The sequence below is a fragment of the Pristis pectinata genome, chromosome 25, assembly GCF_009764475.1.
Source record: "Pristis pectinata isolate sPriPec2 chromosome 25, sPriPec2.1.pri, whole genome shotgun sequence".
In the NCBI taxonomy this organism is placed as follows: domain Eukaryota; kingdom Metazoa; phylum Chordata; class Chondrichthyes; order Rhinopristiformes; family Pristidae; genus Pristis; species Pristis pectinata.
The window spans coordinates 2,026,437-2,052,615 of NC_067429.1; the positions used below are offsets into that span (position 1 = coordinate 2,026,437).

General features: G+C 48.1%; 1 protein-coding gene across 1 annotated transcript; it reads left to right on the forward strand.

Moving 5' to 3' along the window:
- The first annotated feature begins 400 nt into the window (after positions 1-400).
- On the forward strand, positions 401-25,855 carry LOC127582886 (peptidyl-prolyl cis-trans isomerase FKBP10-like). Its single transcript, XM_052038525.1, has 10 exons — positions 401-1,146; positions 4,635-4,780; positions 9,008-9,197; positions 11,429-11,574; positions 13,836-14,025; positions 18,985-19,130; positions 20,828-21,017; positions 22,613-22,755; positions 23,714-23,877; positions 25,023-25,855. The coding sequence occupies exons 1-10, from the start codon at positions 956-958 to the stop codon at positions 25,209-25,211; spliced, it is 1,695 nt and encodes a 564-aa protein (XP_051894485.1). The 5' UTR covers positions 401-955; the 3' UTR covers positions 25,212-25,855.
- The last annotated feature ends 324 nt before the right edge of the window (positions 25,856-26,179 follow it).

Below are 26,179 nucleotides of genomic sequence, written 5' to 3' on the forward strand. Positions count from 1 at the left end.
TGGGAGGAAACCGGAGCACCCGGAGGAAACCCACGCAGACACGGGGAGAACGTACAAACTCCTTATAGACAGTGGCTGGAATTGAACCCGAGTCGCTGGTGCTGTAATAGTGTTATGCTAACCGCTACACTACCGTGCCTGAGTTAATGGGAATGTAGGAAGAATAAAATGGGTCAGTGCAATCAGATTTATTATCACTGACATATGACGTGAAATGTGTTTTGCAGCAGCAGTACAGTGCAAGACATAAAAATCTATAAATTGCAAAAAAAAATGAGGTAATGTTCATGGGTTCATGGACCGTTCAGAAATCTGCTGGCGGAGGGGTTTGATGGCGAGGGTGAACTGTGGGGCGAAGAGTCCGCTTCCCTGCTAACTGGTCCCAACATACCCGGTCACAGACGCCAGATATTTCCAGCGGTCTTTAGGACCCGAAAGGATCCTCGCACAGCCCCACCATCAAGAGGTCTTGATGCTGTGTGATATTGGTGCCTTTCGCCAGCGGAGCTGTTTCCCCTGATTCCCATCGGTAACGGGGACAAACAAGGCACCGATCACCCCAGCGCCGGGAGCTCGGTCCGGGCGGAGGCAGGGCAGCAGGCAGGTGATGCTGCTGCTCCGGGCTGTGTCGGTAAAGTTGAGCCGTTAGGGGGCTGGCTTTGGCTAGGTGAAGCCGCGCTCCTCGGGCACCTACATCCTGCCTCCGAAGACCGCCTTACACGTTTACAACATTCCAGAGGAAGGAGTCTGGAGGGGGTGGGGGTGCTGGTGCTGGAGCTGGAGGCGAGTTACACGAGGCTGAACTCGCCCCGGAGGAGAAGCCGCGCTGGTCTCACTGGAACTTCCCGCGTCCTCGCTGCAACTTTGTAACTAACCAGGCGCGGTTACAAGTAACATTGTAACTCTGCCCGCTCCGCTTTCGTTACTTTGTGTCTTTTCCTGCGCCAGTGTGGCCATGAATCCGCTGGTGTTCCCCTGCGTGTGTCTGCTGCTGGCCGCGGTGCTCTGTGAGCCGGGACCCCTCACCGATGTCCTCGTTGACAGATACTTCATCCCTGCCGAGTGCTCCCGGGAGGTGCAGACCGGAGACTTCATCCGCTATCATTACAACGGCACCTTCGCAAATGGGGACAAGTTCGACTCCAGGTAAAAGCAATGGAACTGAAAACGGGCCCCGGCCACAAACCATCCGCAGAGCACAGGGTCACCAGCGGGACCCTCCTAAACCTTGATGGTCGATGAGCAGATGGAATAATCTTTCCAAGGTGGATTTTAATGAGCATCAAACGATCTACTGGAGGAACTCGGGTCGAGCAGCATCTTGGAGGGTAGGAATTGTCGACGCTCAACCTGATGCAGGGTTTTGACCCGAAAGGTGGGCAATTCCTCTTCTCCCCCCCCTCCCCCCCAGATGCTGCTCGACCCGCTGAGTTCCTCCAGCAGATCGTTTGTTGCTCCAGATTCCAGCATCTGTGGTCTGTGTCTCTCATCTTCCCAGGGCGTGTTTTGGGGGGGGGGGGGCTCATTTCTTTCTGATGTCGGCTTGTTTTTAATGTAATTGCCCCGGATGGGTCATTGTTTGCAGAATCCGCCGGCGACCCGCGAGGGTGGTGACCGCAGGCTGAATGCGCAGTCTTCCGTCTCCACAATTTCTCGCCAATCCTGCAGAATATTAACGCGACCTTGTGGATGCCATGAACCCACCGCAAAACCTAAACATCCCTCTCCCCTCCCCTCCCGCCCCCTTTCCAAATGTTCGTCCCAGCAGCCAGGAAACTTCCGACACGACTTCCTGCCTGCTGCCACATCAGCGGGTCCACGACGTGAGGAGCTGTCGATGTCGGGATGTCCCGGCCCATGCGTTGCTCCTCGCAGAACCGACGCGGCCCGAGTGTACACAGCAAGATCCCACGGACCAAATGAAATAAACTGCCCCGTTATATCTGCTGAAAGTGGCGTGGATTAGGGGGTGTCTGTCGGGACCCTGGGGGTCCCCCCGCTCTCTAAGACAATGCACTGAGATATGTAACCCCCTCCAGGTGAGGCGGCGCTCCCTCTGCACTGCCCCATCGCTGGTCTGGATTTTGTGCCCGGCTCCCTGAAGTGGGGTTGAACGTAACAGATAGAAGCAGAAGTAGGCCTTTCGGCCCTTCGCGTTTGCTGCACCATTCAGTCACATGATAGCTGATCTTTTACCTCGGGAGCACTTTGCCACACTAATGTGAATCTACTCGGTGACCGAGTCTCCACAGCCCATTGGGGTGGGCAGTTCTAACAATTCGCTACCCGCTGAGTGAAGACATTTCTCCTCGCTTCTATCCATTGTGGCTGATCCCTTATTTTGACTGTGATCCCTGGATACCCCAGTCAGGGGAAATGCCGTCCGCACAACTATTCTCTGAAGCCCCCTTATCACTGAGGCCTCTTCTCATTCCTGTGAACTTGAGTTTATAGACTCAGTCAGCGCTCTCTCTCGTCGCATGACAATCCCGCCATCTCAAGTACAGATCTGCTGAACTTCTACTGCACTCCCATTATCCCAAGGACATCCTCCCTGAGGTAGGAAGACCAGACCTGAACACGATACCGGGACCCCCCCCCCCCCCCCCCCCCGGTTATGAATGTCTCGACCTACTGAAATCTGGCTTTATGCAAATTCTCCCTTTTTAAAAGTATTTTTCAAGACAGGAAACTAAGGACAGAAATGCAAACATCTTAAGGAATTGTGGAATGGGGTAGAGGCTAGTTAATTCAGAAGACAACCAGTCAAAAAGAAACTACATTTAACCTCCCCACAGCGATCAAACTGACACATTGTCTTTCAGAAGCAGGCTGCTGGCTCACAGCAGGAGGCCTCTTGAGGGATTTGCTTTGCAAATTGACAAGACAATCTCTTATGTTGACACTTGTAAAATCCATTAATACTTTAAGGCCCACAACACTGTGGGCCTTAAAGTATTACGTGGACATTCAGAATGTGGGACATTCTGATTCTGTACCATTGTAACTATACGGGGAGGTACAGTGAAAAGCTTTGTTTTGCATGCCATCCATACAGATCATTTTATCACATCAGTGCATCGAGGTAGTACTGGGGAAAAGCAATAACAGAATGCAGAATACAGTAAATGAGGGGGATATTAGGATAGGAGGGGCGCATTAAATATATGCACTCCCTCAAGATGGCAATGCACTGTCAGACTAGGCTAATATAAACAGAAAATTCCGGAAATACTCAGCAGGTCAGGCAGCATCTGTGGCTACACAGGTAGATCGGGTGGTTAAGAAGGCTTATGGAATGCTTGCTTTCATTAATCGAGGTATTGAGTACAGGGGTCAAGAAGTTATGATGCATCTCTCTGGAACTCCAGTTAGGCCGCATTTAGAGTATTGTGTACAATTCTGGTCACCTCACTACAGGAAGGATGTCGAGGCTTTAGAGAGGATGCAGAGGTTTACTAGGATGCTGCCTGGATTAGAGGGCATGTGCTATCAGGAGAGGCTGGACAAACTTGGGCTCTTTTCTCTGGAGCGTCGGAGGCTGAGGGGTGATCTGTTGGAAGTGTATAAAATTATGAGGGGCATAGATAGGGTGGACAAGCAATATCTTTTTCCCATTATTGAGCGATCCAGTACCAGAGGGCATGCATTTAAGGTGAGAGGGGGTAGGTTCAGAACAGACGTGAGGGGTAAGTTTTTTACTCAGAGAGTGGTGGATGCCTGGAATGCGTTGCCTGATAGGATGGTGGAGGCAAATTCATTGGGGGCTTTTAAGAGGGGCTTGGATAGGCACATGAATGAGAGGAAAATGGAGGGATATGGGTATTCTGTAGGTAGGAGGGATTAGCTATGTCAGCACAACATTGTGGGCCGAAGGGCCTGTTCTGCGCTGTACTGTTCCATGTTCTAAGACGATAAATAAATGTTTATGTTAACAGACCCTCATTGAAATTATGTGTTTCTGACTAACTGAAAAATCGTTTTTATGGACAATTCCCAGGAACAGAATTCTCGTGTAACTTGGGCTCTTCCTGTGTTCCAGATGGAACGTTACTAACCTCACAAATGGAGTGTGAATTCTCTAGCCCTTCTTGCAGTAAAGGCCAACATGCCATTTATCTTCCAAAAGGATTGCTGCACCTGCATGTTAACTTTCAGTTGTTTGTATTCAAGGACGGCTCTCAACCTCCCAGCAATTTAAAAAATACTCTGCATTTCTAATATTTCCACCAAGATGGATGACCTCACCATGTGTCACGTCCTTGCCATTCACTTTACCTGTTTATTATCCCCTGAAGCTCTCGCACTGATACCCAGCTTTGTATCATTGGCAAACTTGGATATATTACACTTGATCCTCTCACCTAAATTATTGCTAGAAACTGTGAACAGTTTCCCGCTGACCTCCAAACTGAAATGACCCATTTATTTCTGCAGTCTGTTTATTGTCGACTAACAGTCTTTAATTCGGGCTGGTATGTTACCCCCAATACTGAGTGCTTTCATAACATTTGGTAATCTCTTGTTTGGGGGAGGGGGAGAGAACAACAGAGGGTGGACACTGGGGGAGAATTGGCTCTTGTGTTTAACTACCTGTGTAAATTTCATTTGAATTCTGAATTTTTTTGCCTCAGCTACGACCGGAAAAGCACCTTCAATGTGCAGGTGGGAAGGGGTCGCCTGATCCCAGGGATGGATAAAGCTCTCCTGGGAATGTGCGTGAATGAAAGGCGTCGTATTGTCATCCCTCCTCATCTTGGTTATGGCAGCCAAGGAGTCGGTAAGGCGACTACCCCTCTCCCTTCCTCAAATGGCTATGCTGATTGAAGTTGTGCCCAACCTGGTCTGTGCCCTGATCCAGCTGTGCCTGAATAATATGGGAGCTGGTGGACCCCATTGCAGTTTTTGGTGACCACATCTGCAGCAAGTGTTGGTTGCTGAGGAACTCAGGCTCAAAGTTGGTATCCTGAAACCTGAGCTTCAAACACTGCGATGCATCAGGGAGGGGGATAGTTACCTGGACGCTGTGTTTCAGGAGGCAGTCACACCCATTAGGTTAACTACTTCAAATTTGGCCTGTGGTCAGGGACAAGAGGGTGTGACTGGGAGTGAGGCAGGTAGGGGGATCCAAGAGGTAGTGCTGGAGGAGCCTCAGCCCTTGAGCTTGTCCAGCAGGTCTGAGATTCTTGCTCCCTGTGCAGATGAGAGTGGGGGCTGTAGGAAGAATGAGCAACTGAACCGTGGTTCAGGGAGCCATTCAAGAGGGGCCAAAGAAGATTAATGTAGTTGTAATTGGGGATAGTATAGTCAGGGGAATGTCGCAAGGATCGAGAGACCCAAAGGCTGTGTCGCCTGCCTGGTGCCTGGGTTCGGGACATCTCACCTGACTTGCAGAGGAATTAGGAATGGGAGGGGAAAGATCCAGTTGTCGTAGTCCATGTGGGTACCAACGACGTCGGTAGAACAAGGAAAGAGGTTCTGCTGAGGAAATTTGAATAACTTAATTAAAAAGCAGAACCAAAAAGGTAATAATCTCTGGATTGCTACCTGAGCCACATGCAAATTGGCACAGGGTCAATAAGATCAGAGAGTTAAATGTGTGGCTGAAAGATTGGTGTGGGAGAAGTGGGTTTGAATTCGTGGGACATTGAGGCCAGTACTGGGGAAGAAGGGAGCTGTTCCGATGGGACGGGCTCCACCTGAACCGCGCTGGGACCAGGGTCCTGGTGAATCTCTGATCTAGGGCTGTGGATAGGACTTTAAACTAAATCGTAGGAGGGTGGTTTCAACAGATTGGAAAAGCATGGATAAAGGAATAGGGAAGGAGAGTGCAGGAGAGGTTACTGAATTTTCCAGGAAAAATATAAGACAGAAAGTTTAGAAAGGGACAAGAATTTAACTTCAGGCAACATGGAGACAAATTTGAGAAGAAGGCTGGTGAATACAGGACTGAAGGTGTGATATATGAATGCACCCAGTATACGAAACAAGGTAGAAATTGGCAGGTACAATATTGTGGGCATCACAGAATCATGGCTGAAAGAAGATCAGAGCTGGGAGCTCAACATCCAAGGATACACATCCTATCGAAAAGACAGGCAGGTGGGCAGAGGGGGTGGGGTGGCTCTGTTAGTAAAAAAAAAATGAAATCAAATCCTCAGCAAGAAGTGACATAGGATCAGAAGATGCAGAATCCTTGTGGGTAGAGTTAAACTGCAAGGGTAAAAAGACCCTGATAGGAGTTACATCCAGACCTCTGAATAGTAGCCAGGATGTGGGGTACAAATTACAACAGGAGATAGAAAAGGCATGTAAAATGGGCAATGTTATGGTGGTCACGCAGGTAGACCAGGAAAATCAGGTTGGCACTGGATCCCAAGAGAAGGAATTTGCAGAATGCCAACATGGCTTTTTAGAGCAGCTTGTTGTCGAGCCCACTAGGGAAAAGGCAAATCTGGATTTGGTGCTGTGCAATGAACCAAATTTGATTAGGGAGTTGAAGGCAAAGGAACCCTTAGGAGGCAGTGATCATAATATGATAGAATTCACCCTGCAGTTTGAGAGGGAGAAGCTGAAATCAGATGTATCGGTGTTACAGTTGAGTAAAGGTAACTACAGAGGCATGAGAGAGGAGCTGGCCAAAGCTGATTGGAAGGGGACCCCAGCAGGGATGACGGTAGAGCAGCAATGGCAGGAGTTTCTGGGAGTAACTTGGAAGACGCAGGATCAGTTTGTCCCGAGAAAGAAGAAGCATTCTAACGGGAGGATGAGGTGACTGTGGCTGACAAGGGAAGTCAAAGACAGCAAAAAAGCAAAAGAGAGGGCATACAATATTGCAAAAATTAGTGGGAAGCTGGAGGATTGGGAAGCTTTTAAAAACCAACAGAAGGCAGCTAAAAAAGAAATGAGGAGAAAAGATGAAATATGAAGGTAAGCTAGCCAATAATATAAAAGAGGATACCAAAAGTTTTTTCAGAAATATGAAGAGTAAAAGAGAGGCAAGAGTGGACATTGGACTGCTAGAAAATGATGCTGGAGAGGTAGTAACGGGGAACAAAGAAATGGCAGGTGAACTGAATAAGTATTTTGCGTCAGTCTGCACTGTAGAAGACACCAGCAACGTGCCAGAAATTCGAGAGAGTCAGGGGGCAGAAGTGAGTGTAGTCGCTATCACTGAGAAGGTCCTTGGGAAACTGAAAGGTCTGAAGGTGGATGTGACCTGGACCGGATGGACTATACCCCAGGGATCTGAACGAGGTAGCTGAAGAGGTTGTGGAGGCATTAGTAGTGATCTTTCAAGAATCATTAGAGTCAGGAATGATTCTGGAGGACTGGAAAATCACTAATGTCACTGCACTCTTTAATAAGGGAGGGAGGCAAAAAGCAGAACAATATATGCTGGTTCACCTGACCTCAGTGGTTGGTAAGATGTTAGAGTCCATTATTAAGGATGAGGTTTTGGGGTACTTGGAAGCACATGATAAAATAGGCCAAAGTCATCATGGTTTCCTCAAGGGGAGATCTTGCCTGACAAATCTGTTGGAATTCTTTGAGGAAGTAACAGGCAGGATAGACAAAGGAGAGTCAGTGGATGTTGTTTGCTTGGATTTTCAGAAGGCCTTTGACAAGGTGCCGCACATGAGGCTGCTAAACAAGAGCCCATGGTGTTACAGGAAAGGTACCAGCATGGATAGAAGATTGGCTGACTGGCAGAAGGCAAAGAGTGAATAAAGGGGGCCTTTTCTGGTTGGCTGCCAGTGACTGCAGAGGTCGATGTTGGGTCCGCTACTTTTCACGTTATATGTTAATGATCTGGATGACAGAATTGATGGTTTTGTGGCCAAGTTTGCGGATGATACAAAGATAGGTGGAGGGGCAGGTAGTGTTGAGAAAGCAGGGAATCTGCAGAAGGACTTGGACGGGTTGGGAGAATGGGCAAAGAAGTGGCAGATGGAATACAGCGAAGTAGTGAAGTGCACGGTCATGCACTTTGGTAGAAGGGATAAAGGTGTAGACTGTGTTTTAAACGGGGATAGAATTCAGAAGTTGGAGGTGCCAAGGGACTGGGAGTCCGAGTGCAGGATTCCCTAAAGATTAACTTGCAGGTTGAGTCAGAATTTCTTTAGCCAGACGGCGGTGAATCTGTGGAATTCATTGCCACAGACGGCTGTGGAGGCCAAGTCATTGGGTATATTTAAAGCGGAGGTTGTTAGGTTCTTGATTAGTAAGGATGTCAAAGGTTACGGGGAGAAGGCAGGAGAATGGGGCTGAGAGGGAAATAAATCAGCCATGATCGAATGGAGCAGACTCGATGGGCTGAGTGGCCTAATTCTGCTCCCATGTCTTATGGTGCCCCGACTGATCTGGCTGTGTTTGGTCTGTGCCCTGACTGATCCAGCTGTGACAGGTTTAACTGATCCTGGGAGAGAGCAGAATCGTTGCCCACAGTCCAGTGATTTGCAGCAGGAAGCTGAGGAGTCAGGGTTACATTCAGGATCAGAGAGGAGCTGTGATTAACATCTCGCTGCCCGACTGTGGTATGTTGTCCTGTTACCATGGCTCAGTTGGCATTGCACATCAGAAAATGTGGGTTGGGATCTCAGTGTAGAACTGAGGGAGTGCAACATCTTCCCTCTGGGCTGGTTTAAAAGCTTACACATCACTCCTTTAGAGGAAACCGGGAGCTCCCCCAGGTCTGTGGGTCCAACATTGTGTTTCCAATCTTCCTGCCAACACAGCAGAAAGATCATCATGTTGCTGTCTGTGGGATTTTGCTGTGTACCTCTGGCTGCTGTGTTTCCTGCATTACTTCAGTGCATACCGTTCTCCATCAGCTGTGAGGTGACTTGTGACAATCTGATGCCCTGTAAGGTTTTACAGAAAGGAATGTCCATCTTTCATAACTGTGCTGGGGTGGCTCCCGGTATAATCATATCTGGCTCTGGGGAGAAAGTTGGGAGGTGTCGGACCATCAGGTAAAATATCCGCACTGTCCTTCTCCTCACAGATAACGTCATCCCTCCAGACTCCACCCTGTATTTTGACGTTGTTCTCCATGACATCTGGAACCTGAACGACAAGGTGCAGACGAAGACGGCATACAGACCGGCCATTTGTAACCGCACGGTGCAGAATTCCGACTACATCCGCTATCACTACAATGGCACTCTGCTGAACGGGACACTCTTCGATTCCAGGTGGAGCAGCAGTGTGGATCAGTGCGCTGCATGTTGCACTCTCCCGTGTGGTGTGGGCATTAACCCCTGGAGTGACAGTCCCTCTGTCCTAGTGTGTAAGGGACTGGGCTGCAGAAACCCAGAACGGAGTAAGTTGGGGCCCCAGCAAGTCCATCCTGTCTGTAAACACTGCAATTTCCCCAGTCAATAATGTTCTGACCAACATCCAGCCCTGAATGAACATTACTCTAACAGATCACCCTGCGTCTATCCTGGTGCTTTGCAGCCACTTACTGCTCACACGCAGTGTCCAGCTTTCTCGCACTGTTCTGTAGCATCATATTTAAACATTTTGTTTTGCATCATTTGAAAATAGTTTAAGATTCTCTTTGTATCAGGATGTCATAGAATCGTACAGCTCAGAAACAGGCCCTTCGGCCCACCACGTACATGCTGACCATTGATTTACCCATCCATACCAATCCCATTTATCAGCACTTCATACCTCAACAATTCAAGTTCTCATCTAGGTACTTCTTCAATGTTGTGAGAGTCTCTGCCTCCACCTCCCCCTCAGGCAGTGTGTTCCACATTCCAGCCGCTCTCTGGATTTTGTACACCTTTACTAGAAGGAGAAGTTACTTACTATAAACCTATCTAGGCCCCTTATAGTTTTGTAGACCTGGCACCCGAGTACTTTAGTCTTCAGCACTGGAATGGGAATGGAGTGACACCCATTCAGGCACCGTTTGTTGAGAGTGGGAGGGAGAGGTACAGACATGGCATTGCAGTTTCTGGCAATTAGAATCAGTGTTCGGCCAAGGATATAGGATTTGTGGGATCCAGTTTCAGTGGAATGATGGTACATTCCACAACTTTGTTTCTTCTCGTTGTGTCCCTGGGGATGAGCTGGGCCACAGTGGCAGGAAGTAGCTGGGGGTGAGGTCCACAAGGAGGTCAGTGTTCAGTTACCGCACCATGTTACAGAACAGCAAGCCAACATTCCTTTCATTCCTGTGTTTTGTCTATAAACTTTGCGAAAGATGGTCACACTTGGATTATTTTCTCTGGAGCATCAGAGGCTGAGGGGAAACATGACAGAAGTTTGTAAAATTATGAGAGGTATAGATAAGGTACATAGGGTCATTTTCCCAGGGTAGTTATATCAAACACTAGAGGACCTAGCTTTAAGGTGAGGGGGGGAAAGTTTGAAGGAGATGGGTGGGGCGTTTTTTATACAGAGAGTGGTGGGTGCCTGGAACAGGCTGCCAGGGGAGGTGGTGGAGGCAGGTACAATGGCAACGTTTAAGAGATAGTTAGACAGGCACATGAACGGGGGGAGGGGGGGTGGAGAACAGTGGGATACAAACCATGTGCAGGCAGATGTGCAGTTTAAATTGGCATCATGGTTGGGACAGGCATTGTGGGCCGAATGGCCTGTTCCTGTGCTGTACTAACCTGTGTTCTATGATCACCGAGTAACAGATGCAGCCTTACTGGCTACTAGGCTTTCATAGCACAGCTGGTAGAGCTGCTGCCTCACAGCTCCAGTGACCCAGGTTCAATCCTGACCTCCGGTGCTGTCTGTGTGGAATATATACATGTTTTCCCTCTGAACACATGGCTTCTCCCCGGTGCTCCACGTTCCTCCCACATTCCCTGCAGGTTGGTAGGTTAACTGGCTGCTGTGAATTGCCCCTAGTGTAGACATGAGGGTAGAATGTGGAGGCAGCTGATGGGAATGTGAAGAGAATAAGATAGGAACAGTGTAAATGGCTGGTTGCTGGTCAGCATGGATTTGGTGGGCTGAAGGGCCTGTTTCTGTGCTGTGACTGTGATTCTCTGATCAGGTCTGTCATGTTACAAACAGCTGCCTTAAAACTTCCCAACTCCAGCAGAAAATGACAGAAATGCTCAGCACATCCACCAGAGAAGCTTCTGTTGAAACCTTTCATTAAGCAGCAGAAACTCCTTTCCCCAGAGAGGGTAGACTGGGACTCGCTCCCACAGGGAGGGGTCGAGGTGAACAACAGACAGGTTTAAGGAGAAGCTGGATGAATACACGAGAGTGGGAGGGATAGAGGGAGGTGGGCGGACGGAGAGGGGCGGAGAAGGGTGAAACACCATTATAGACAAAGGGGATCAAATGTGCAGCAGATTCTCATGGAGGTGAAGCCCATGCATGTGCCTTCAGAGAAGCAGGGAGTATCTCCTCAAACCTCCCTCACTTCTTGCTCCTCCTCCTCCCACAGCCACAGTCGCATGAAGACGTACGATACTTACGTAGGGATCGGCTGGTTGATCAAGGGGATGGAGGAAGGTCTCCTGGGGATGTGTGTTGGGGAGAGGAGGATCATCACCATCCCTCCATTCCTGGCCTACGGGGAAGCTGGACACGGTAAGTGAAGTCCCAAAGACCAACCCAACTCAGCAGCACTAAGAGTTACAAGAACACAAGAAAGCAGGAGCAGACGTTAGCAAGCCTGAAGATAAAAGGCTGCAGATGTTGGAGTCCAGACCAAAAACAATTCTGGAAGAACTCAGTGGGTCAAGCTATTGACCTGATGCAGTGTCTTGACCCCAAACAACAATTTAAAACCATTTGCCTCCACAGATGCTGCTTGATCCATTGAGTTCTTCCAGCATTCTGTTTTTGTTCCTGTTTCCACTCAAGCCTACTCCACTATTCAACATGATCCTGGTTGATCAACGCTGGCCTCAGTTCCTCTTCTGTGCCAGTTCTCCATAACCCTCAACTCCTTTATCTTTCAAATATTTATCTATCTCCACCTTCACTATTTCCAGTGATCTGACCTCCACCACCCTCTGAGGTGAGAATTCCAGAGATTCACCACCCTCTGATACAAGGTATTTCTAGGTACTTCTGTTCTGAATGACCAACCCCTTACTTTGTAGCTGTGTCCCCTTGGTGACTCTCCCACTGGCGAAAGCTTCTACCCTGTTCAAGCCCCCTTAGGATCTTGTACAATCTAAATTCCAGGGAATATAGACAGGACAACCCACCCATCCAGGAATTAGCCTGGTGATTCTCCTTTGGACCTGAAACATTGGGGCCTGCAGGTACAAGAATGTTGTTGGGGAAGGGGAGTCCTTCAATGCATAGGCTGAATGCTTTAGCGTCTATGAGACCCTTTTATCCAGACGGTGTTTCATGAGGGAGAGGAACAGGCACTGAAAGTGCTGCATTTTGAGAACTAGCATTCAGCCAAGGATTCAGGATTTGAAGGAGGCCATTCAGCCCATTGAGGCTGCTCTGCTATTCAGTTGAGTCACAACTGATTTGCATTTTAATTCCATCCAACTACCTTGCTTCTGAAATGTTCACACCCTTACCAACAAATACAATGAACCTGTCTGGTGACCTTGATTGAAGATTGGGATCAGATAGAGATTAATACAAAGAGTATAGGATCTCCACTCCCCCACCCAAGCCTGTCCTCACTCCCCAAAGGATGTCTGATGCTGAGTGTAAATGGTATCTGTGGCACTCCCCTGCTATAACACTCCATGGAGCAAGGATGCAGGATGTTACCTAATGTGGATGTCTGGTGTGTCTGTGTGTTGTACACACCTTCTCCTACATTGTTTCTACCTCCATCCCTGAGACAATGGCTCTCTGTTCTCTGCCTGATTTCCCGTATCCAAGGCAATGAGTCTGTGATATCTGGAATGGTTGGAGGAGCCTGTTCTGCTGTGTGTGAGGCCTGATGCGGGCACAGGAGCAGTTAAAACCTGTCTTATCCCCTGTGGCCCTGAGGAAGCAGAGCACAAGCTTCTCTTGAAATTAATTGTGCTTTTTATAAATGTGCATCTTCACTTCTGACATTTACAATTGGTTTAAAGTGGGGAGGAAGAGGCTGCCAATTCCGTCTGCCACAAACATGGTCAGACGGAAAACAAAGTAGTTTCTAGAATGTGGAGCACCTCAGGTGGAAGAAGGGCACCATCATACAGAGGTCAAAGGTAATGTTGCAGAACAGCATTGAGTGAAGGGTTAGGGGTCACACTGCAGCACCAAGATTTATTTTTTATTCATTCAAGGGATGTGGCTTCGCAGGCTGAGGCAGCTTTGATTGTCCATCCCTAGTTGCCCTTGAGAAGGTGGTGGTGAGCTGCCTTCTTGAACTGCTGCAGTCACTGAGGTGTGGGTGCACCAACAATGCTGTTAGGGAGGGTGTTCCAGGATTTTGACCCAGCGACGGTGAAGTATTGGTGATATATTTCCAAGTCAGGATGGTGTGGGGCTTGGAGGGCAACTTCCAGGTGGGTGTTCCCCAGGCTTTTGCTGCCCTTGTCCTCCTAGCTGGTAGAGATCGTAGGTTTGGAAGGTGCTGTCTAAGGAGTCTTGCCTGGTTTCACCATTGTGAGGGTGTAGGGAGTTTTCAGGTGAAGGGGCATAAGTGCCAGAGCTGGGAGTTCTGACTGTGGGATTGACCAGTATTAGCCAGAGCTTCAGAGTATTAGCATGGTGCAAGAGGGGCAAGAGCTTCGCTCGGTCTGGGCCAATATTCATCCCACTCGCTGACGATTCGGTCTTCTCTTTGGGAAGAGTGTTTGGCACACTTTATGAATAATTAAACACCCAAGTCTCCCTCCATGTTGTCCAGTTTTCTCACCTGCCACTGCTCTGCCTGTTAGGTAGCGAGATCCCTCCTCAGGCTAGCCTGGTGTTCGATACCTTGCTGCTAGATCTGCACAACCAGAACGATACCATCTCTGTGGAGAACCAGGTCATTCCTGAGCTGTGCACTCGCAAGATCGAGTCCGGAGACTTCATCCGCTATCACTACAATGGCAGCCTCTTGGATGGAACCCTCTTTGACTCAAGGTGGGCCCTTCTGTAACTCATTCATTTTTGCTTATATTTTTTATTAACTATTGGAAGTGTAACAGTGAAAGATACAAAATGCATCCTTGCTCTGCTCTCTCAGGTGGATTTAACATGTTTCTGTAGCCTTTTCAAAGTAGGGACAACTTGCCTTGTGTCCTCAACCAATATTTACCCTTTCACCAGCATCACTAATAAAGCTGATTAGTGCTGCTCTGGGAGCTTCCTGCGTGTAAACTGGCTGTCAGGTTTCCTACGTGAGAACAGTAACCAAATTTCAAAAATTACACTGGTTCTAAAGAGCTTTGGAATATCCTAAGGTTGTGAAAAGTGCTGTAGAAATGCATGTCTTTCCTGCATGGTTTCCACACTAATCAGCTTGTGTACACCTGCTTTGTGGAGAACCTGTCTTCACTCCCCAGGGGTGTCCTTGAGCTTTCTGTTGTCTGCCAGCTTAATGCTCCATCCACTCCCACTCTGGCCTGTTGGTCTGTGGCCTCATGCACTGTTACAATGAGGCCCTGTGCAAGCTTGAGGAACACCACCTCATTATCTGTCTGGGTACCTGGCAGCATCCTGGACTCAATATTGAATACTACTTGATTGCTTGGTCTATATCAGTTGACCATCTGTGATATTGGCTCAGCTTGGTTTCTTCTCTCTCTGGAGCATGTCTTCCCACTCTGCATTTTGCAACTCCTACCTTCCTTTGTCTATGTTCTCCCTCTCTAACTGCTCCCATTCACTCAGTAACCAGATAACCTTGTTTAAAGCTTACCCCCATTGTCACCCCAGTTTTACCTGACCAGAGACATCCCCCACCCTCCCTGCAGCTTAACAAGCCTTTCTTTTGTTTCCTTTCCAGTTCTGACGAAGGGTCTTCGACCTGAAGCATTAACTCTGTTTCTCCTCCCACAGATGTGACTGACCTGCTGAGTGTGTCCAGTGTTTTGTGATTTTGTTTTAGATTTCCTGCATTAGCAGTTCTTTCGATTTTTCACATTGTGACAACCCTTGTTCCCATGGAAAGGAAATATGCTTTGCCACAGGATAACTGGGTGAAAGGTGCTTCCAGTGAGGCACATGTTCCCAGTGAGGCCAGATTGCACTGAGAGAGGCTTTATATACCTCGCCCCCACATCATTCCAGCCTTTGGTGAGGATGTACAGGACTGGGTGTGATCAGTGTTTGCTTTCCCTTTGCCCTGTGAACTGCAGCAGAAAGACTATGCTACTTGAAATGTGCTCGATCAATTCAGATTCCAGTTGGCCAGATGGTAGGCAAGGAAACGTGAGCTGTCAGTGCAAGAGCAGGGAGAGGAAAATTCCTGACCAGCCAGGGAAGGAGCTGTGGTTCAGTGTTCAGTTCTCTGAAGGGCACACTGGGCTGGTATTGTGTAAGAAGCCAATCCAATTCCAGCTGGAGATACGGGAAGGGGAGGTTACCACTGTACATCAGAGAAGGTATCAGAATCAGGTTTATTATCACTGACATATGTTGTGAAATGTGTTGTTTTGTGGCAGCAGGACAGTGCAAGACATAAACATTACTATAAGTTACAAAAATAAATAAATAGTGCAAAAGAGGAATAACAAGGTAGTGTTCATGGACCATTCAGAAATCTGATGGTGGAGGGGAAGAAGCTGTTCCTGAATCATTGAGTGTGGGTCTTCAGGCTACTGTACCTCCTCCCCGATGGTAGTAACGTGAAGAGGGCTCGTCCCAGATGGTGAGGGTCCTTAACGTTGGGTGCAGTCTTCTTTCTTGAGGCACCGCCTCAATGTTCTGCAGTGAGTGACTTGCCTCCTGACACCCCAACGCCTTTCCGCCATCCCTGCAAAGCACAAAGGAGGATGGAACACTCTCCACTGCCTGGATGAGTGCAGTTCCAACAACTCAACACCATCCACCTCATCCGCCCCCCCCTAGACATTCACCACTCGTATACCCTGGCTGCAGACCATCCACAAAATGCACTGTAGTTACTTGTCTAGGCTACTCTGACTACACCTCCCAAACCCACGGCCTCTGTCAGCCCGGGCAGCAGGTTCCCCTCCATCCTGACCTGGAAATGTATCGCCAGCCCTCCTTCACTGCAGGATCTAAAGCCCTTTTCGCCAGCACTGTGAGAGCACCTTCCCCAGAAGGAGTGCTGTGGTTCAAGAATAAAATCCATCAACACCACCTCAATAAATATTGGCTTTACACAAGAGTAAATATTAAAAATATGCAGCCCCAGGCATACTTCCTTTTATTTTAGTTCACAACTCTGTTGGGTGGTGAATTCAGGATTTAGCCCCACTGATGAAGAAGGAATGATTACATATTTTGCGTGTTATCTCTAAGAAACAAGCTTGTTCTGACAGCTCCTAGTTGAAATCCTGCAGGTTCTGACTCCTCTGTAGTCCTCCCAATACACCCCAGATGTAAGGTGAAAACTGCAGCAAATCATTGAGGTTTCTTTTGGAGGAGGGGAATTACTTAAAAGATGCACTGTCTGCCTTCTCAACAGCAGCTACAACTTGTGTTTATATTAGCACCTTTGGTATTTTAATGTGGTAAAATATTCCAAGGTTTTTCACAGGAATGTAATCAAACAGAAGTTTTACACCGAGTCGCTAATGGAGATGTCGGGAGAGATGAACAGAGGATTGGCCAAAAGAGAATATTTTAAAGAGGTGCCTGTAAAGAGGAAAGAAGTTTAAGCAGGAAAGTTTAAAGTAGAGGATGATGGTGATCAGAGTTGGAGGAGTGCAGAGATGCAGAGTTGTGGGGATGAAGGTGGTTATAGAGATGGGGCAGGGGAAAGCCGGGGTGGAGTAGAAATTAGGGATGAGATGACAGCATTGGTGGATGTGTTTACTTCCTGGGATAGGAGTATCATTGGCCAAGCTGACATTCAGTGACACTGAGCTGCCCTCTGGAACTGCTTTAGCCTCAAGTGGTCAATGGGTTGAGAGTAATCGGAATAGCAAAATAATGTTTCGGCACAGACTAGAAGGGCCGAATGGCCTGTTTTCCATGCTGTAGTTTTCTATGGTTCTAATCGGAGATTCACTCTCACGTGAGGTGTGTCCCTTGGGTGGAGCCCCTACCTCAGTGCGAGTCAAAGGTTTCCCGAGGGGGTGAAAGAAAATTGGCCCTAAACAAATAACATTTGAGAAGACAAATAACTTGCTTTTCTGGAGCATCTTTCACAACCTGGAACATCCCAAAGCCCTTCTCAATCAATGTTGCAACATGAGCTGAAATAAATTTGTGCCTAACAAGTGACCACAAACAGTTATGCAATAATGACCAAACCAATCTGTATGAGGGATGTTAATTGAGGAATAATTGCATCCATAACATGCTCCCCCTTTGAATAATGTTTCAGGATCTTGGAATTGTACAGACAGACTGATTTGTTTTAAGCTTTCCCCTAAAGATTGACACCTCCCGCACTGTGGAACTGACGTGGCTGGTTGGGTCCTTGGGGTGACCTATGATCTCCTGGCACAGACACGAATGTTACCAGCGAGCCCCAGCTGACTGAGCCAGGCTCTCTTTCACTCGAGTAACTGCAGACATGAGTTGGGTTGAGGTTCCGCAGTCTGGTTGGTGCACTGGTGCTACCTCCCTGCCTGCACAGCTGCTGTTCAGTACTTGTCCTGACCTGATTCCACCGGTCCAAGTCAAGGGGGAAGGGAGTGGAGCAAGTGTGGCTTTGCCAAGCAATTTTCCAGCACATTCCATTCCTCAGCCGTGCCTCCCAGCACATCTGTGTGTCAGCTGACACACTGCAACATGCGTGTGGGCGTGGATGTGACCACATTGTGTCCGAGTCTGCCCCCAGTGACTGACGAGGATACAAGCAGAATGCTTGGCCTTTTTCGACTGCTACTGATAGTATTAACCATTCGCATGATTAAACCTGAGATTCTGAACTGACCATTCTGTAAATTTGGATCTTTACCCTCTGAGTAACAAATTTCCCAAGGACTTTTGACACAGATCTTCTCAGGGGATACACTTTAAGAATGTGTGGAATGAAACCTCTGGGTGATGTGAGCTGCCTGACAGTTCTACAGCTGTAAATTTGTGCGCTGTGATAGTTAAATTGTGACTTTTCTGTGGTTTGTGTGTCTGGGGCTGGAAGGGTTCATGGATCATGCAGGCTTCTGGAAGATTCTGGTCCCAGCAGAACGATGACCTTTCACCTTTGCATTCCCAGGAGCGGTGAGTTCACGGGACTGCGAGGCAGGAAGCAGCAAATCTTCTGTCTGGCTTGTAACACCCTTCGGGAGAAGGTAGTGTGGTTTGGAATTGGGGAGGTGGGGAGGCAACTTTACCTTCAGTGCGACTGTGCAAGTCTGTGGAAGGGGGTTTTGTGCTGTGATTACAGGAGAGGTGAATGGAGGAGCAGCACTAGGATCACAGTGGCATCTGGGCAGAGACCCCACAGTGAAAGGTTAGCAGCAGATGCTTGACAAGGGGATTTGTTGAACCCAACTCCCTGGCACTGACTGTTGCTGGGATACAGGTGTGTCTGTCAGTGCCAGTGGCACCTCCAAGTGCCACCCTTAGATGTTGATGAGTCAGCTGCCAATGTGGCAAAGGTAGATACCCCAATTAAAGGTGAACCTTGTCAGAGGTCCAAAGTAATGGTCAAGAAATGAGCATGAGACAGATCTCTTTCACCCAGCCTCCCTCGCTTTGCTGGTGTAGATCGCATTATCCAATCCCGGGAGTGCACCTCCAGCAGCTTAGGTTAGCTGCAGTGGGTGTTGCAGGTACCTGACGAGGTTGTCTGCATGCTACTGGCGGTTAGACCGTAGCTCTCTGCCCTCTTACTCCAGTTTACCAGCAGCAACTAACCAAGTCGGTGGGCTTCACCATCAGCTTCCTGGCAGCCTGTTAAAGGTCTTGCCACACTTGACACGGTGTTCAATCTGTTTGCAAATTATGCTCTTAACCTAGTTACTCACGGAATCAAACATACGACACCTATATTGGGATGGGATACGTCATTGATGGGATTGACCAAGGTTTACTTGGAGCATGTATGGGAGAGAGACGGAGAGTTGTCGTCCCACCACATCTGGCCTATGGAGAGAGCGGAGTCGGTAAGAAACTTAACTCACTGCCCTGGAATCTAAAGGCAGCCTTTGAACGAATGCCCATGATTTTAGCTCTGGAATTCCCTCCCTAAACTGTTCCAGCTCTCTTACGGAGCATTTGGTCTAACATCTCCGTGTGGGACAGTGTCACAGCTTTATTTAACAGCACTCCTGTGAGGGGGCATTTTACACTAGTAAATGCAGGTTGTTGTCACAGGAAAATCCCAGCCAAGCAAAGGACAAAACAAAAAGAAAGAGCTCCCAGATTTTTATTTATTCCATTACACAAGGAGGCCATTCAGCTCATTGTCCTTGCCAGCCTCAAACACACAATCGCATCAGTCCCGCTTCCCCTCTCCTCCCCTCTGGCCCTGCAACCTATTCTCTCTCTTATGTGCCAATCAACTTTCCTTTGACCTTTCACCATTTACCTACGCTAAGGAGTAATTAACCAATTAACCTACCAGCATGTCTTAGGGATGCAGGAGGAAACCAGAGCACCCGGGGGAAACACGGAGAAGACGTTGGTACAGACAGTAGAGCTGCTGTCTGTTAAGGCCGGAGATTCTTGCCACCTTCTCACTGCCCTGTGGGGAAAACCTCTACTGCACTGTGGATAATGCGGCTGCATTCTGAGTTCTAGTATTTGTGTTGTAGTTGTAACTTGGAAGATATTTTTACTTTCCTGAGAACTGTCTTTCTCCACAGCCACAACTCCCACCCCAAACTCAGACCACCCAATGCCCCTCCCCTGACCACACCTACCCAGGTCCCACAATCCAAGGTTAGTTCTGAATTTCCACCTGCTCCCACCAAGTTCAGACCGTTTCCTCTCGTTCTTGATGAGCTCAAATAGTTTGCATCTTCTTCTTAACCAGTCGCCTATAGAACCCTAAATCCAGCGATCAGACCACCCCTCAGCTTTCTCTCCTGTGGGAACAATCCCAATGTAAAATTACTCCCAGTAATCCAACCCCTTCGAACAGAATGATTCATGAAATCCTTATTGAGAACCTCCCAGGAGTGTTCGCAAAGCCTCAGTGACTGAATCCACTTCTGGAGCAGTACTACAGTGAAATCCCAGCTTCACTCCCCAGTCCAAGCTGAACTGGTTGATGTGTGGCAGTAGAGGGAGCACCATTTCCCTCTGCTTGGAGTGCCGAGGTTTAAATCCCCAGAATTCCTAATCTTGCCAGTTGCTGACTGTTGCACACAGACACTCACAGGGAGCTGCATATCCTCTGGTCATCGTGGCTCAGAGTGTCAGTGAGTGATCCTTTAATCTTTAAATGGGAAACCCAAGGATATTGGTGACTGTCGCAAGAGGATGGAAAATTTCAGTCCAGACTCTTTCAATGAAATGCATTAGTTCTCCCAAGTTTCCTGCCCAACATTCCCCTCAGAATCACCTGATCACTCGTCTTATTGCTGTTTGTGGCATCTTGCTATTCCCATATTGTTTAGCCCATTAGAACAGTGACTGCACTTAAAATTTGCATTGATTGTAAAATGCTATGGGGCTGTGGTAGGTGCAATAGAAATGCAGAGCTGCTGTGTTGGCTTGGCCTGCTTCAGGCACTGTTAATACACTCTGAAGTCCTTGCCCTCAGTTGGATAATTAAGTGCATCTGTTGCTTGTGCTAAATAAAGACCATGATGCAGTGCAGTGTGTGTGTCTGACCTTGTCTGAATTCCATCCACAGGCGACAAGATCCCGGGCTCTGCTGTCCTGGTTTTTGACGTACACATCATCGACTTTCACAATCCAAAAGACACGGTGGAAATTCAATCCTACTACAAGCCGGAGAATTGTAACAAGACCTCCCAGCTCACTGACTTTGTGAGGTACCACTACAATGCTTCGCTCATGGATGGCACCCAACTGTACACCTCGTACGTTACAATCCTTTCCAATGAAGCTCTGTTTACTGTGATTTTGTGTCGGATGTGGGTGTATTCTGGGGTTCAGGTGACAATATTAGCAATGGCCTGCACCCTATGTCCCAGAACCACTAGCCCAGGGCACACAATAAAGGCCAATGACTTGGCCATGCGACAATAGATTATTGTAGAACAGACTCAGACATCGGGGCAGCACAATGGCGCAGTAGCATTGCTGCCTCACAGTGCCAGCGTCGCGGGTTCAATCCTCACCTCTGGTGCTGCCTGTATGGAGTTTTCACGTCCTCCCTGTGTGGGATTCATCCGGGTGCTCTGGTTCCCTCCCACATCCCAAAGACATGTAGGTTGGTAGGTTAATTGGCTAGTATGTTGGTGAGAGGTAGAATCTGGGGGGTGATAACAATGCAGGCATGCAGAGAAAAATGGATTTGGTTAGGATTAGTATATATATTTTAAAAATGGGTGATTGATGGTCAGTGTGGATTCAGTGGGCTGAAGGGCCTGATTCTGGGTGGTATCTCTCCATGACTGTACTGGGATATGTCATGCCTTGGAATGATCCACACTCGCAGCCCATTGTAAATCAGATCTCCTGCCGTGTCGGTGATGAGCTGAAGTCAGTGCAGAGCTGGCTATGGATTGCTGGCTGACATGGTGCAGTAACCATGGAGCCTCCCCTGGAGGAGATGAGATATTAAGTCAAGCTCTCTTGGATGGGTACACAGTCCTACTCTGAAGGTCAAGAAACATGACCCCTCCACTAACAACACTGGAAATGCTACAACTGAATACTTCAAGCACAGGAATCAGGAGCAGGAGGAGGTCATTCGGCACCTTGAGCAGTCACGCCATTAAATAAGATCATGGCGGATCCACTCTTGGCCTCACCTGCCTATTGCCCATAACTTACTGTTGTTTGTGGAATGTCTTGGAGTACAAACTAGCTGCTTCTTCCAAGATAGAAGAAACCACATGTTTAAAAATATATATTTATTTGTTGAAGAGCCTTGGAACATTTTGGGAGCACGAAAGGGGGCCAAAGCAAGTTTTTCCTGTTTTCCCAAATTTGAATGATGGGTCTGCAAGCAGGAACTCTGTCGCAGAATGTGTAAATAATCCCTTGAATGTGGAATCCGAAGCTGGGAGATGGGAACTCTGCACTGGGACAGTGTCACCTGCCATCTCTGGAGTTTAGCTCAGGATAATAACACTTGGCCACTATTCTCATTCTCAGTCTCTGACGGGAAGGTGTGGATTTTCAGGATTGGCTGTCGGCTGGAATGGGACACCTCTGATTAAACTGCCCCCCGACACTCCTTGGGTGCCTGGTTCACATCTGGTGCCTGGGGAGGATGGCTTGGGTATCTCAGCAACAGTGGGACCAACACATGAGGCAGGGCAGAGATTCTTTCTGACCATTTTGATAAACATGGTAACACCCAAGCCTGGCTGTCACTCTGCTGCGGGTGTGGACAGGATACTGAATTGACTTGGGGTACTTGTATCTGACAGCTGTTACTAACCAAAGAATTAAGGTTTTGAGTGGCTGAACTTAATCCATCCCCTCGTTTGTTTTCACCTCTAAGCCGTGATTACGATGCACCACAGTCTTTGACGCTGGGCTCCACCAAAATGATCGCAGGATTGAGCCAAGGCCTGCTGGAGATGTGCATTGGGGAAAGACGGATTTTGACAATCCCACCACACCTTGGCCACGGAGAGTCTGGAGGTGAGGAGAGCTGACGTTTTGGTCTCTGATGCACTGGTTTCTTTCCAGAGGGATCTGCATTTGTGAGATGTGGTTGGATCACAGAGGAACTGTTGCCTGCCTGAGAGTTCGTGGGCAGTAAATATGAGCACATCAATGTCTCCCACGTCTGAAGATCCACTTTCTAACCTCCCCCCTCAATTCTGAACTCACTCCAAATGATTCATATCCTTTGTGAAAGATAACCTGCCTTCCATACCCAGTAACCCTACCTTCCTAACCTGGTAACCTGCCTTGCTAGCCCAGTCCATGCCTACAACTTCCAGCCCCTCACCAATGTGGTCAGCTCTGAAATTGACTACACAACTACTTGCATCTCTGAAACCCCATGCCCCAGCGCCATCAGTACAGGGCATGTGATAATGGGCATTAACTGCCAGCCAGGCCAGTGATGCTCTCTGCCATGAATGAATGATACCTCTCACCAGCATTCTTGGATGCATGCCCTGCCTGAAACTACAGCATAACCATTGTTTCCTGTTTGTATATCCTGTACATTGACTGTAGATCAACATTATTTCCTTTACAAGTACCCCAAAGTTTGGGCACATTGAGAACTCCCTTCATCCACTCTACGTGCTCAGTTTAAGGAATAAGAGGAGTTTACTCAGGTTCTCATGCCTGGGATGCTATGACTTAATTAATAGAAGATCTATACCCTAACTGCATGTGTCCACCTAAATGCTCTTGCCCAATAAGAACTGACCTCTGCAAGGTTGTGTCTCATCCTTAGCCAATATTGTATTCTTTTGCTCGTTGATAAACCAGCTTCCAGATCAATGTGAGACGCTTATTTGCTCTGTGCTTAGTTTGTGACCTCTTTGTGGCCAGTTTGTGTCATCCATGGGACAGGATTTTGTGGTGAATATTTTTGTCCATTTATGTGCTAACACCCCCATCCCACAAACCCAACCCACAGCTGGAAACGTCCCTGGGAGTGCAGTGCTGGTATTTGATGTTGAGCTGCTTGAGCTGAAGGCTGGCGTCCCAGACGGTTACCTGTTCGTCTGGACTGGAGACGCACCAGACAAACTGCACGAGGAGCTTGACCTCAACAAAGACGGGGAGATATTATATGAGGAGGTAAGGTGCTGTCAGAGTGTTGCCCGCTCTTCCACACTCTCCATCATGTTTCCCATGCTCTCCTTCCTAACCTGGCCCTGAATCACTTGTATCTCCATAACTCCCAACCCCCATTGTCCACAGGATTAGCCAATAACTTCTCTCAATTATATAACATCCGTTGATCAAATAAAATGTCCCAAGGTGCTTTATGGAGGCAGAGTCAGACCAACAGTGAGATCCAGCCAAACCACAAATAATCAAGAGAGCGGTTCTGAAGAGGAAAGAATGAGAGGCAGACGGCAAGGTTTAAGGAGGGAATTCCGGAGCTCCGGGTCTGAAGGAGTGGCTGTTGGTGGTAGAGTTGGAAGATCAATGGAGAGATCTGAGTGAAGGGGGTTACAGAGACTAGGAGAGGTGAGAGAGGGGTTTGAAAACAGCAATGAGAGTGTAAAATGTGAGGCATTGGGGTGTTATGTTGGGTCAAAAACATCGGTCTGTTGGGTGATAGCTGTTTATTCATGAAATCAGTCGTGGCAGCCACCACACTATCACAGTGTGACATAAATGTCCAGCCTTGCACTTCAGGTAAATCTGATCAGACCTGCTTATTATTCTAAAAGCTTGAATCAGATCCTCCATCACCAGTTCAAGAGAAGTGAGAGAGAATTCCAGACATAGGAATTTCTGCTAGGCTTTTGTTGAGTTGTATTAATCACAACCAGATTGACCATTCAGGGCCTGAATAATCTATTCTAATTTACAATCCAGAACTAGATTTATTGTTCACCTTGTCCACCTCTGTTACCCACCCCAACTGTCCCCTCTCTCTGCTCTCCACCCCACTCACCCTCACAACCCCTCTGACTGAACATTCATCTACCCCCAAGCCCTTCAACCCTGCTTCCTTCCCATTCACCCCTGTATCCACCCTTCCCTTAGCTGCTCACCCTCCCCACAACCCCCCATGTCCCCGTGGAATCCTTCTCGCTTACCCTGGACAGAGCTTGGTCCCAACATTCAGCCTGTGGGTGGGGGTGGGGGGAGAGGGTAAGTAGTCACGATGTGACTGCCCCCTAGCCGTGGAGTCTATAGCGGGGCTCCAGCCAGTTTTGGTGCAGGGAGGTCCTGCCTGAGGTGACTTGTGTTGTTATCTGTTCGGGTAGTTTTCCAGTTACATCATGGCGCAGGTTGAACAAGGCAAAGGACGCCTCTCCCCGACCGAAGAACCTGACAAGCTGATACAGGACATGTTCGGGAACCAGGACCGTAACAAAGACGGCAAGATCACTGCCAATGAGCTGAAACTGAAGACAGAGGAGGACAGTGAGCGCAGTGTGAAGGACGAGCTGTAGAGACTTTCCAAAAAGAAAACTTTCCATAGCTTCCCACAGCAGGTACCCTGCAAATACTGCACTGGTTGGAAAGGTTTCCAGCTCCGATCTGTTACATGAGTCGCTTTAATCAGATTTTATCTGCCCTCCTTTGCCTTTCCTGAATTGTTCCTTCCCAGGTTATTCTGCACTGGACCACCCAGAGTGTTGGGGCAGCAGAAATTGTTCATATTCAATCCACACAGTTTTAGTGGGGATTGAGGAGGGAGTGGGTGTAAAATTCTAAGAAGCTGAATTGAGCAGCCAAGTGCCTGTGAAAGTTCAGTGTTCTCAGGAGACAGCACTAGGGGTCTGTGCCACTGTGGCTCAGAACTGCCAGTGTTGGCTTGGAATGGAACTGCCCAGCATTTCTGAAGCACCCACCACTGACCTCCATTGCTGTAAAGCTGCAGATTACCTTCTTGTGTCTGATGTTCCTTGTCCAGTTTCCTATGGCTTGTTTTTTTTTGTCCTGTGTGAGTGGATTTTGTACAGAGTATTTCTGATTACCTGATTTCATTGGAACAGTGATCACTTGTTTGCCTTGATGGTTGGTGCTGTGTAGCGAGGATACGTGATGGAGAACTCCCAAATGTTTGAGAAAGTTTAAATAAATGGTTTCTTTTAAAAAACGGTGTCTTTGCACTGCACGGTTGAATTTTACAATGTGCTGTATTAATTGTCTGGCTGTGGCAGCACTACACGTGGCCTCACTTTCTGACCTGCTAGTCCCACCTCTGGGGTAACTGGCAGCATTTTAGAATTGGACTGAAGTCACCTTGCCCAGATTTCCAACCCCAGGGAATCAGCTGGAATTTTACATGACCATAAGACATAAAGAGCAGAATTAGGCCGCTCAGCCCATCGAGTCTGCTCTGCCATTCAATCACAGCTGATCACTTTTACTGATGTTACTTATTCCCAGAATTTACTCATGATCTGGACTGTCT

Bases quoted from the DNA above. Each gene is read 5' to 3' on its own strand.
- LOC127582886 (XM_052038525.1), top strand. From the start codon at position 956: ATGAATCCGCTGGTGTTCCCCTGCGTGTGTCTGCTGCTGGCCGCGGTG. The intron at 1,147-4,634 runs GTAAAAGCAATG...TTTTTGCCTCAG, and splicing joins GGGGACAAGTTCGACTCCAG to CTACGACCGGAAAAGCACCT. The intron at 4,781-9,007 runs GTAAGGCGACTA...TTCTCCTCACAG, and splicing joins TTATGGCAGCCAAGGAGTCG to ATAACGTCATCCCTCCAGAC.